Source organism: Scomber scombrus, chromosome 18, assembly GCF_963691925.1.
Source record: "Scomber scombrus chromosome 18, fScoSco1.1, whole genome shotgun sequence".
NCBI lineage: Eukaryota > Metazoa > Chordata > Actinopteri > Scombriformes > Scombridae > Scomber > Scomber scombrus.
The window spans coordinates 20,897,877-20,911,110 of record NC_084987.1 but is presented as its reverse complement, the minus strand read 5'-3'; the positions used below and the strand labels follow the sequence as shown (position 1 = coordinate 20,911,110).

General features: G+C 38.4%; 2 protein-coding genes across 2 annotated transcripts; one reads left to right on the top strand and one right to left on the bottom strand.

Moving 5' to 3' along the window:
• Positions 1-3,500: 3,500 nt before the first annotated feature.
• Positions 3,501-7,244, top strand: kdelr3 (KDEL endoplasmic reticulum protein retention receptor 3). Its single transcript, XM_062439513.1, has 5 exons — positions 3,501-3,863; positions 4,338-4,438; positions 4,857-5,015; positions 5,277-5,529; positions 6,101-7,244. The coding sequence occupies exons 1-5, from the start codon at positions 3,773-3,775 to the stop codon at positions 6,142-6,144; spliced, it is 648 nt and encodes a 215-aa protein (XP_062295497.1). The 5' UTR covers positions 3,501-3,772; the 3' UTR covers positions 6,145-7,244.
• A 112-nt stretch (positions 7,245-7,356) lies between these two features.
• On the bottom strand, positions 7,357-9,677 carry LOC134000188 (GTPase IMAP family member 7-like). The gene is made up of 2 exons (XM_062439524.1): positions 9,644-9,677; positions 7,357-8,405 (listed from the first exon to the last, which is right to left on the bottom strand). The coding sequence occupies exons 1-2, from the start codon at positions 9,675-9,677 to the stop codon at positions 7,357-7,359; spliced, it is 1,083 nt and encodes a 360-aa protein (XP_062295508.1).
• Between the last annotated feature and the right edge of the window lie 3,557 nt (positions 9,678-13,234).

Below are 13,234 nucleotides of genomic sequence, written 5' to 3'. Positions count from 1 at the left end.
TGATTTTACCACATCAAACATAAGAGTAGGATGCTGGGGAACAGGATGTGTGTGTGTGTGTGTGTGTGTGTGTGTGTGTGTGTGTGTGTGTGTGTGTGTGTGTGTGTGTGTGTGTGTGTGTGTGTGTGTGTGTGTGTGTGTGTGTGTGTGTGTGTGTGTGTGTGTGTGTGTGTGTGTGTGTGTGTGTGTGTGTGTGTGTGGGGTGCCAGAATTCTGCTGAAATGTGTGGATTTGGAGGGAGGACGGAGGAGGAGGTGGAGAAGGAGGGATCCGATAGGAAGGGAGAAATCGAAAGAAGAGAAACGAAGGGCGAATGGTTTTAGGTTTTGACAGTGATTCAGATAGCAGAATTAGGAGGAAAGGGAGGTAGGTGGAGGGGAAGTGTCATAAGACGGTTGAGGACAGAGAGGGTGGAGAGTATTTTAAAACTCTGGAAAGCATACATACAATGCTACAAGTCTTTATTGGATCTAGGTTCCTGAAGGTTTTGCTGTGGGATACAGATTCTTCTTAGCATCACAGATCAAGGTTGCCTGACTGTATGACTGACTTTTTTTCTTTCTTTTTTAAAGTAGCAGTTAAATTCAACAAAAGCTTGTATGTTCAAAGACTCATCTCATTTCTCATTTATACTAGAAGAAGACAGACTGAAAGAGTTCATCACACAGCTGGAGGAGACTCAGAACATCCCTCCCTGTGTGGGATATTTTCAATCTACAATCTGTCACAGATCTCCTGTGAAATGTGATTACCAATGCAATCCACTAATTTCATCAGCTTGGATTATTTCAAGATAATCTGACTGCTTAACAGCAATTTTGCATTTAATTTACATTTAATTAAGTCTGTATTCATTTAATGCGATCTTAGCCTAAAGATATATTGGTTAATGATTCATGCAGAACATCTGCTAAGGTTGATAAAGGAGATAAGAATGGTAAAGGAGATTATTTGTAAAGCATATTTTATACTGAGTGCAATAAAACTGGTAAACAGGAAATACAAAATAAAATATTTAAACAGGTATAATGATGAGTTTCATTTGTGTAAAAGTTTTATCTGGATTTATATGTGCTCAGATGTATAGGTAAATAGATACATAGGATATATTTCTTCCTCACAATGTTATTTCTGGCAGCATGGACACAGCATTTAGACCTTTATATTGGGAAATAAAATACTAAAGCTTAATTCTACAGGTTTGTAATTTTGTCACAGTGCTAGAACAAACTACCGGAATTTGATAGTAACTACACGGACAAAAAAATACTTTACAAAGTCCCGTTTTCTGCCTTTTAGTGATAACAGCCCAATTTAAAAAAACAACAACACACAACTTGCAGGAAATACAATTAAACAGGGGTGGGCTCATGACATCAGTTTATCTTAATCCCTGATCCTGACTTCTGTCCAGAGATCCAGGACAAGGTGTTATGGGGACAGGGTCTTCTCTGTATCTACCCTAAAACTGTGGAATTCTCTTTCTCCCACCAACTAATTCTCCCCCACTACTGAGATCTTCAAGAGTCATCTTAAAACACACCACTACTCATTACCTTTCAACCGTGCCTCACTTAACCTGCTCAGGAATTTCCCCTGAAGTCTCTGTAGGTGTGTGTTGTCATTATGGGCTCTGTGTGACCACATGCCTTTCCTATTATTCTTATTATCATCATTTTCTATCAATCATCGCTATGATGTTTTGCACTGTAAAGCACTTTAGATTAACTGTATTGCAGGTAAAGTGCTATATATATATACAGCAAATACTGAGTCAATAAGCACTCTCAGTCCTATCAAGTGTAGGTCCATGCAGGATTTCCAGGTCCTCACTGCCAGCAGCATGTCGCCATCTGCTGTTTCATTGAGGGAGTACTTCTTGAGGATGGCCTACAAGTGACACATTAAGCCATTCTTCCAATTTACATCAAGTTAACTGAAGCAAGTCAAACAAAAACAAAACAATGACATGTATTTGCCTCTCAAATAAAACTTTTGCATCTTTCAAAACAACAAATCCCCCGACAGTTTCACATGGAGAGTATTCAGTGTTGAACCTGTGGTGAAAAATAACTGTGAAACAGGTGAAACTTGCATTTCATCAGGTTAAACTCAGTGGATGTGTGTGTAATGAACTCATGAGTTTAAACAAAAAACAACAACAAGGTTCTTGTGCACATGGGCATTATGGGTAATAAGAGAGTGGACAAACTGGCCAAACGAGCTGTTAAATAAGAAGCCATAGACATCACAATTAACTTTCAGAATCTGAGGGGGAAGGTACTGCATGGAAGAAAATCAATAAAGAGTGGCATTAGCACTGGGATCTGGAGATAAGAGGAAGACAACTACATGTAGTACAAAATAGAGCAGGTGTTGAGAGAAAGAGGAGGTAGAATAGGACCCAGTAAAGTGAACAAGACTCGACACGTTATAGGGAAGTAAGTGGGAGTTAGTGAACATACATAAACAGTAGAATGTGTACATATTAAACGGAAGAAAATAAACTTCAGAAAGAAAAGATAAGATCAGGACTGACAGGGGCAGGTTTGAAGGGCCCACTGGAATGTGGTGGAAGTGGACAAGGCAGGAACTGTCTTGTCAGCTTTTTTAATAGAACAGGATTGATAGGGAAAACTCTGACAAACCGGATACTGTTCAAGTTAACTCTCCAGTGGATGGCAGCAATTCAACACCAAGGATGTAAGCTGCCGTCAAACCCCAAAGAGGAAGAAGAAGAAAAGAAGAAGAAAGTAAAAAAAAGAAGAAGGAAGGTTGTTTTTTAAATTCTTTATCTTACTTGTACACGTGTATATTAAAAGAAGGAACACTCAAAACTGACCACACCTGTGTTGTGTAAGTTAGAAGAACAAAAAAAGGAAAGAGAAAGTAATAGAAATTCTAAAATAATTATATCAGTAACCCATGAGAAATGTATTAAAAACACTTTTTAAAAAAAAAATTCTTCTTAATGCCTCTCATTTTTGTGCCATTCTGATTCAGTTCATTGATGCAGTTTTTTTTGTCCAAAATCAAATGAGTTTTCACTTTGAAAGTACTTTTAATGACTTAAAACTTAGAATCTGCAGAACAGTATTTTTTTTTTTTTATATTGCATATCACTTATTTTTCATGTTGTATAAGATATCTCTTCTTTTATATGTTGCATATCTATTCTTTTTCATGTTGCAAGCTCTTAAAGCATTACATTTGTTCCTCCAGATGAATTGAAATAAAATCTTTCCAATGGTCAAGACACACAGACAGATGTGGATATTCCCTCAGCTTTGGACAGCAGAACACTATCATTCAGGGAAATATCTCCCATCGCCAGCCACGTATTGCCATCTTATTAGTTCAATTACAGGGTAGCAGCTTACAGGAAGTGTGCGTGTGTTGATTCATGCAGGTTTTACTATGAACCGGATATTTGTTTAATGCTGTGTAACTTGACGCTTGTTCCTGGTATGAGCTGACAGCCACGTCACCTCCTCTCAACTAACTTTGCTCCCAGACCTGTATAGATCCAGCTGAGCCTGAGAGAGCGGACACAGACACTTTTCATCTGTTTACCTTCATGCATTAAGATAACGAACCAAGTGGCAGTCTGGACTTCACCTTACAGCTCTTTGTTCCGTTTTATTTATTTATGTATTTGTAGTGTTTGGACGTTGAACAGGTCTGTCCCGTCGCCTGAGGACGTGTCAGGATTTTTTGAGGAGTCGCGTTAAAGTTTTTTGTTTTTAATTTTTTTTGTCGAACATTGAACAACATGAACGTCTTTCGTCTGGCGGGTGACGTGTCACATCTGGTGGCTATCATCATCCTCTTAATGAAGATGTGGAGTACCAGATCCTGTGCTGGTAGGCAGATTTTGGGCTTCTGGCTGTGTTTACTGTTAGGATTGTGCAGCCTCATAATAATGATATGCATGCAGTTCTGTAGATGGAGCATCGACGCAGTGCGCAAATAGGCAATGTGGCGCATAACTATAGATGTTAGTGGAGTACATTAAAGGAAGGTTTTTTGCGTGATGCTGATAGTTCTACAGGAGTGGAAGCTACGTGGCAATGTTAACAAAGCAATCTGCTGCCAGCCCCACCTACTATACAGCACCCTGCATCTTTAAATCAAACTAAATCTACACTACAGCTGTCTTTTTGGATACTTTTTCTGTTAATTCATAAGAATTAGGGGGAAATAACCTCTTTTGCACATTTTCTGTAAACAAAAAGTGATTAACATGTCTTCTGGGATCATGTACTTTCACTACACATTTAAATGAAGCCATTTACATCACTTTCATTAAATGTGTTGTAACTTTTATGTCTCTGTAGGCATCTCTGGGAAGTCTCAGGTGCTGTTTGCACTTGTCTTCACCACCAGATACCTTGACTTGTTCACTGTCTTCATTTCTCCTTACAACACAATCATGAAGGTAAGTGTCTAAATCCTGACTCACTCACACACATGGTTTCACACACGTAACCAAGGGACTTCGGATGGAAATGAGCTGTTAACTAAATCAGAGCATCTATTCTCTTTTTTTTTTTAGATTGTTTTTTTTTTTTTTTTTTTAACTTTACATGGTCCCTGATGTAAAAACTAAATAAAAGAAAAAAGAAAAAAAGGAAAAAAACTGCAGTGGCACCAAACTACAGCAAAAACAGGCAACATTTTGTTCTCAGTTGTATCGTGTGTCACACTGTGTCACTGTCAGGCTCACTCACACGTGTTACAACTATGCAATGCAGGTAGTATCCAGTTTGACCTGCAAAACAACCGCTGATGGGTTAGATGTCTTACTAATAGTGTTTCAGTGGATGTTCATAGTCAGTATTGCAATCTTTTCTCAGGTGGTGTTCCTGGCTCTGTCCTATGCCACCGTCTACATGATCTACATGCGCTTCAGGAACACATACGACTCGGAGAATGACTCGTTCCGTGTGGAGTTCCTGTTGGTGCCAGTCATCGGCCTGTCCTTCCTGGAACACTACGCTTTCACCCCAATGGAGGTAAACAAGCAGGATGGGATTCAAAATGGTCTGCTCGCCTACTTTTGATGGTCTCTGTAGCCAAGAGTACAAAAACATGATTCAGTTAAATTTCATACATTTAGGTGCAAGTATAGAAAAACTTAAAGTACTTATAAGATCATTGAGGGTTACATATGTAGATCACCTAAACACAACCTCGTTTTCATGTCCTTTTAACACCTTATCTGACAAGTTTCAGTTCAACAAAACTTACTTATTTCCTTCTCTGATTCCGTACAGATCCTGTGGACCTTCTCCATCTTCCTGGAGGCAGTGGCCATAATGCCGCAGCTCTTCATGATCACCAAGACCGGCGAGGCAGAGTCCATCACGACCCACTACCTGTTCTTCCTCGGCCTATACCGAGCCCTCTACATAGCCAACTGGGTGTGGCGTTACCACACCGAGGGCTTCTTTGACCAGATCGCTGTGGTGTCTGGTGTTGTGCAGACCATATTCTACTGCGACTTCTTCTACCTTTACTTCACAAGGGGTGAGTTGAAACTATTGGCTGAGGAGATTTCATTTGTCTAACTGTCATTGTTGTTATGTTATAGTCTTTATCCATAGATCTGTAACTAACATCTACCTTAACTTTTCTTGAATTATCACTTAATCTATGGAGGATTAAAAAGCATGACAAATTCATGACTTGCTTATTACAAGTTATTAGAGCCCAAACTTTTGTCCCTCACAGTCTTAAAGACCTAATTATTTTGAATGATACACAATCAGTGAAGTGAAGATACATCTAGTATACAAGCATGTGTGGTGGAATGTGTTTGGTATTTTTCCATGATAAGTATACAGTATAACTGAATATATATTATCACTGTGATAGTCAGACAACTGAACTGTATATTGTGGTTAAAAGAAAGAATAATTGTATTCTGTAAAGAGCATTGTCTATTGTGAGATTCAGTCCTACTCGGATGTCCTTCTTGGCTGCAGAGTGCGAGTTTGGTTTGGTGTTATGTCACTTGGTAAACATAGGAGACAAATTTGACTCTCCCTCAAACTCGTCTGATGCCTGTTTTGTTTCTTTGTCCTCCGCCTGTCTGCAGTCCTTCGAGGGAGTGCAAAGATGAGCCTGCCGATGCCTGTTTAAAATGCCTCCTCTCCACTGTGCCTGCTACAGTTCAGCATCTGAACACAGACCCTGCCCTTCAACTGTACATGTCTTTAGCAATGGGACTTATGGTCTGACATCGCTACGTTGACCGAAAACTAGCGCACCTCTAAAAATTGAATATCTGTGTGATTGTTTTTTGTGTGTGAGTCTGTGTTTTCTCAAGTGTGTGTGTATGCATGTGTGTGTTCATACATGCTGTTGTGGTTGAAAGTCTGTAATGTATGTTCAGGGTTTTGTTTTGTTTTTTTCTGTACGAAGCAAATGTGACACAGGAAATGTGTCCCTGATGCGCATGTGGAGCTTTAATTTGTGCGACCTTGCAACACTTTTTGTCTTTACTTTTCTTTTAATGTGCGGAGAGAGACTGTGGAGACAATTGAATGCAGTTTGTGACATTTATTAAGTTTGATACAAGCTGTTAGAATGTCAAATCCACAGAAATGTAAATGAGGTTAGCTGTACAGCTCTCAGGTAGATTGTAGCTTTAGTTTCCACACAGTATAGTTTGAGATACAGTGTCCACTCCAGTTTCATGTCAAAGCTTCTTACACTTTATCCAATCACCATTGTGTCTTTGAGTCTTGCCTGAGGACAAATACTGTAGTATTTGTATATTTCTAATTTCTAATCTTCCACAAAGTTGCTTCCTCTCTGGTTCTGTAGTGTCAGACAGTCCTTAGATAGTGCATTGTATTATGTGCAAACATTTTCCCCCTTATTGCCAAGTATATTACTTTTATCTATTCCTCTTCATTTGTAGTTTTTTGTATTTCAATGTATTTCTGTTTAATGGGAGAAAAAAGGGCTAAACATTTTGTTGTGTGATAAATGAAGCCAAAGATAGAATAACTGTAAACAAATATGTTCATCTTTATGAAGTTGTTCCCTTGACCGAACTGTCTCGTTTTTTAAAGGATAAAGTATGAAAATATCAATATAGAAAGTTGACTTTCTGTTACAGAGTAACTTGTCTCCACCGTTGCTCCACCGTCATTTGAGTTGCACACAACTTTTATGATATTATCTTTATTACAACATGTGAATTATCACAAGTCAAAGGTGTGGTCATGTTCTCTGTCAACAATACACATGCATGAAAGACACCAGGATGTTTACTTTTCTTTGGAGCCTTTCCTCATCACCTCTATGAATCATAAATATCACAGAACCCACTATGCCAAGTATCTCTTAGTGCAGTAATGTTTTGCGATGTTTGTATAGCACCTTACTTCCTTCTCTCACAGCCCCTCCCACCGCTTTTGCAGCTGAAGTGATGGAGAGCGGCGAGGCTGCCAGAGCTGCTGCCTTCTCCACCACCTTTACCTTCGTCACAGCTTTCCCTTTCCCTTTATCTTTCCCCATGATCCCTGCCCCCTCTGCAGCACCTTTTCCCAACGCAGTCAGAAGCTCGCACAAGAACAGCTTCTGTGCCCCCTTACTAGCCTCTTCTTCCTCCCTCCTCTTCTCCTCTTCTTCTCTCCTCTTCCTCCTCTCTAACTCTGGTCCCGGCTCCTCTTTGTCTTCGGCCTCCCTCTGAAGGGACTCCCCCTTATGTTCTTGTTGTCCCAGCATCCTCTGTTGTGCCTCCTTGATGGCCCTCTCAGCCTTCTTGAACATGTCATTGCTATAGCAACCGCCTCCATTGTCCTCTACTATCTTGTCTACCTTTTTCATAAGTTGTACAACTTGTTCTGCACACCCCGTTGTCCTGTCCTGTCCGCTATTATCAAAGACGTGATACCCTCCATGGCAACCGTTGACAAAATCTGATAGCTCATCGCTTTCCTCCAGGAAGTCTTCGATACGTTTGCCATGCAGCTGGTCACCCCAGGTGAACAGCACCATGGTAAACTTGGTGACTCCAGGCCCAAACGTAGCCTTGATCCATTCCAAAGTGTCCCTCTCCTCCTGGGTGAACCTGCCAAGCTGTAGGGTCACCAAGAAGATGTAAGGTCCAGGAGAGGACAGGACAACACACCGTCCCACCTCTGCCATGACCTCTTGAGGGGACAGCTGTGTGTTGAAGAGCCCCGGAGTGTCGATCACAGAGATACTCCGCCCGTCCACTGTCCCAGTCTGTCTCTTGCACTGTGTGGTGACCGAGCAGGGGGACACATCCACCCAGAAGGCGGACCGGCCGAGGATGGTGTTGCCTGATGAACTTCTGCCTGTTCCTGTCCTTCCCACCAAAACAATTCTCAGTTCAGCCACTGATGTAGAAGGTGATGCTTCACAGACTGGGGAGAAATCACAGTCATAGTACAGGTATACATGTATCATTTTTCTAATGATCTGGCACACTGGCAGTAGTTTTGATTATAATACACAGCATATTAGAAGCAGATATTTCTAAATAGTTATTTCAATACTTTTTTTCTTTTTCTGAACATTATCGTTATTGGTTTTGTAACTAACAGCCCTCAAGCTGAATAATGCAAGAGTGTATAAAAATACCATCACATAGATGCCTCCTTCTGTCCCACCCCCACATTACCCACTCACACACAACCATCCTACCCATCCACCCCTTCAGGTACGACCACTAATTTCTTCAGAATTTGTACCTATTCAAAGAAAAAGGAATACGTTAATATATAGCAGAATATTAATCATAATATTAATACAAATAAAGATGAAAGAAAAAAGCAGAGAGGGAATAGATACCAGCTCATGTGTAACAGTTTAGCTGAAAGAGTGGCATAAAACAGACAAAAGAAAAGAAAGATTGATCAAACAAACATGTATGACTCACTCATGACAGTTGGGTTCAATACTTATTTGAATATAAAAGGAGTGCTGTGTTGTGGACTCCAGAAATATTAGAAAACAACCCCAGAGTTTTTTAAACTCTCCAGGCTTTCCCTTTAGGTCATACATCACCTTTCCATCTGATATACATGACACAAATTCATTAATCCCTCTAAAAAATGTTGTTGATTGCTCATACATTTGTCGGGTTTGATGTCCGCAAGTCTGATTAATATTTGTTTTTTATTGACTTGTACCATAGATGTGTCACCCAGTGTGGTTACTCTTGGTTCTGTGGGAATGTTTTTCCTATGATGTCATTAACCCTCATATACAATTCATATTCTGACCTTTCACCCATAATTAACCTCTATACCAAATGTCTGAACCACATATCCTTCATATTACCTCTTCAGCCACAGACCAATGTGTGATTAACTACTCTTAAATGTTAAATTGGGGGTTATGGACATAAAATATAGAGGTCCAATATAAATACAGACATGGGCAGGCACAGAACATAGGTATCACAGTGCTTCATTTTCAAGAGAAATGTAAGATTTAAGATTTGTTTTTTGTTTTTTTAATTCTAGATTAGGTTGTTTTGGTTTTTGGATAGCATCAATAATATCTTAAAAGACTATTTTTGTCTACATGATAGACTGAGGTGTAAAAGCACGATGCTGTCCTGCTCACCGACACGATGTGATAAGTTTAATCGACATACCTTCATGTGACGCAGCACTTTCTGATGAAGACATTTTAAGGAAACTACGCCTTTAAGCTGTGACCCAAAAATACAGGAGACGGATTCCGTATGTTAGAGCTTCTGCTTGGACTGAAATGTCCTCTTGCAGCCGCAGTCCATGAAAATCTGCTGCTCCACACTGCCACCGTGACGTAGCTAGATTAAACCCTGACTATAAATATTAATAACGGTGAAGAATTTTTATCACACACGCACACATACACACACACTGTCTCCATGCCAGAGAACTGTGGGACCACCGTAATAATCTCACTACTGAAAATGTGCACATAATTGAATATTATGATGGAGGCAGCTGAGGGCTACTTTGCTGTCTTTCTTAAAATAAGTAATATTTTTTGTGCATATTTTAAAGTCTATACTGTTCTATCGTTTGTTCTATGATTATTGGCCATAGTATTTCAATTTGACCGAAATCTTATATAGTGAGCCAATAAACCCAAATTAATGAACAGATTGATCATTAATTAAATCCAATGCATTGCAAAAATAAAGCACTATTACAGAACAGAAGCAATGAAGGGTGGCGTCTGGTTGACCACCAGAGAGCAATTACTATAATTTCTGTCAAATAATCTCTAATTGCTTCTGAATTTGTTCACATTAATTAGAAAGTTGTGCATCACGAGTTATATTGCAGTTCCACATTATGGCCCCTGGAGAGATAGATAGATCCTCCCTGAGTCTCCACAGCATAGTAAACTGCTATGAAAACTACTCTTCATCAGTATAATTATAATCCATACGAATACTATTGTGGTTACTGGTAATATAAACACAATAATGTTTTGTAAATATTGAGGTTAGCCAAGGATTCAACGCTGTGTTGCAGCACCTCACTGTGACCACTAGATGGTGGTGAATAGTCATGGTTCTAAACAGCTGCTATTAAAACAGCTGCTGAAGTTGATTGTATCTGATAAGACTGCTTGTGTGTATATAATTGTCTATTTATTTATTTATTTTAACATGAGCTGGAGAGCAGTTGGATGGCCACAACTGGATTAACTGAATTGTATAAATAGTATTTTTTGATTTTCCCATGTATATATATATATATATATATATATATATATATATATATATATATATATATATATATATATATATATATATATATATATATATATATATATAGTTTTTTAATTTTTTGATGATTTTGATTACTTGTTCTATTCTATCAGTTATAAACAAACATTTGTGCCATCTCGCACTTTGATTATATGAGAAGCTGATGAAAAAAAGTAGCACAAAAAATATTTACTGTAATTATGCTAAATATTTTAAAATTATTACCACACATTGATTTGACAGTTGCAGTTCTTCTCTGTGACTGTAGAGGGCAGTTAACACCCATCAGTCAAATGTGAGCCACACAAAGCGTCAAAACAGACACAATGCTGCACCACCACTTCTGGTACAATCTTTCAAAATGAAACTATTATTTTCTAGTTAACAATTGAATGTATTCCTACCTGTAGAATAACAGAGAACTGAAGCTGAATCAGCTCAGTTTCACTTGTGGGATTTACCTACCTTGGTTTTTACATGCTGTGTGAAATTGATCCAACACAATTTCATCTGTTCAGTGATAGTTGGGTACCCACACAGGTTGACCCAAAACAACTAAAACCGATAAATGATCAGTGATGTTCAAACATTTCAGTTTAACATCATCTTTAATGACTAAACCACAGTGTGTCAACCACAGTGTTTGCAGTCATTCTGGCTAATTAGACTCTTGAAATTACACAGAGCTATGATGAGGTCAGCAAACTGAAAGCGCCAATAAGGGTGACTAATATGTTAATTTTCCCACCTTAACAGGTGCAACAGGAGAGTTAGGGGATGTCAATCAAGCATAGCCTGTGCATGCACACAGCCCTGAGAAGAGGTCTAATTATGGAAAATATTGAGCTGAAAAACTGAAGGCATCAATTTATTCTTCTAACACAAAAGTACAAGAAATATAGGGAATGGTGCTCAAAAAGGTGGCAAACAGGCAGTATTTAATGAGATTTTTAACATCAGTTAAGGTTTAATACATGATGACCTTATGCAAACGTGATTACCAACATGTTCATGATGTTTGAATGTTACATTACCACAGTCCCATGTTGAAGGGGTGGCATGTTGATTTGGCTCACCCACTTTAGTATTTATTATTCTTACCAAACATCTCCCTAATAATAATATGAACTATGAAATCCAGTGAATAAAAATATAAAAAAGTTCCGTGAAAATAGCCATATATTGCTCTTTGTTGAAAGGCACTGTGCTGAAAGACAAACATAGTTTATTCTAATTTAGCATTTGAACCTATTATATTCTGATCATGTATTTTCAGTACATCATTTCATTATGTAGCTTTGTAGAGAATAAACTATAGCAGGATTTAAAGCAGGAAAACCATCACACTCTGCCACTTCTCATACATACCCATTATTTCTCCACAGCCTTTTCCCCCCTCTACACTGCTCCTGTTGTTACTCCCTTTGATGAATTCCTCTCCCGAACTCTTTATTCAATCAGCACAATTCTCTCTCTCTCTCTCTGGTTATTAGTCCCAAAACATTAAACGGTTCTGCTTGTTTGCTTTGCTCCAGTTCCATGTCTGGCTGGCTCAGGTTGTTTGTGCTACACAGGTGGAGGTAAAGATATAGTAAATACAAACAAAATAAAGTGAATATAAATGACTTGCATGCTCCTTAATATTAATTAATATTAATTAATTGAGACTCAGAAAACAGTTTTTGTGCTGTACATTCTACCAAGTAAGTAAATGCAGGCAAATAAATTATAACTTTGGAGTAGTTTTGAAAAACTTTCATTAGGCCTTTATAGTGAGGGGTCATTTGTGAAAGAAACTGAGGAACAACTCATTTTCTTCTTCATTCTCACAACACTAAGTTGACATCTTGAGGGTTTTTAGGGGGTTACCACACTTTGGGTGCCGTATAAAAACCAAAAAAACTACACACTACTTTGGTGTTTGTGGTAAAGTGATGTTTCAGACAAAATAAATATGTTCTAAAGAGAAAAGATAGTTAGATCAAGATATCTAGGTTTTAGCTGAGGTGGAACTTGGATACCTTACTTATTAAACCAAACAGTAACACAACTATTTAATTATATATATGTACAGTATAACAGCTTTTCTGCAAAGCAAATGCTTCCATTGTATTGGATTATATGCATTTAACGAGTTTGTTTACTAGCTTCAACAAGCAGCAATGCTGTTTATTTATTGTAGTAACTGTTGGACTTTCAAGTCATTAAAAATACCACTATGGCTTAGTTTTTTGACTCAAGAAATTCTAACGGACTGAAGATCAAAAAAGATAAACTACAGGCCCACAAATGTGCAAACGAAATAAATCAGTCTATTTATGGTGTCTTGTTAGAAAATTCTTCACATCAATCATGATGAAATTGCATCTAGTTATCTTGTTTGAATTTTTCTCTGCCACATTTAATATTAACTGGGCTGGTGGTCACTGATTGACAGTCAGGTATAAGATTCAAGTGGTTTACAAGCCAAAAACATCT

What these genes read in the sequence shown, in the direction of transcription:
- kdelr3 (XM_062439513.1), top strand. Translation starts at nt 3,773, where the DNA reads ATGAACGTCTTTCGTCTGGCGGGTGACGTGTCACATCTGGTGGCTATC. An exon ending in ACGCTTTCACCCCAATGGAG is followed by an intron (nt 5,016 to 5,276) that starts GTAAACAAGCAG and finishes GATTCCGTACAG; the next exon opens with ATCCTGTGGACCTTCTCCAT. An exon ending in CTACCTTTACTTCACAAGGG is followed by an intron (nt 5,530 to 6,100) that starts GTGAGTTGAAAC and finishes GCCTGTCTGCAG; the next exon opens with TCCTTCGAGGGAGTGCAAAG.
- LOC134000188 (XM_062439524.1), bottom strand. Translation starts at nt 9,677, where the DNA reads ATGTCTTCATCAGAAAGTGCTGCGTCACATGAAG. An exon ending in AAGTGCTGCGTCACATGAAG is followed by an intron (nt 8,406 to 9,643) that starts GTATGTCGATTA and finishes ATTTCTCCCCAG; the next exon opens with TCTGTGAAGCATCACCTTCT.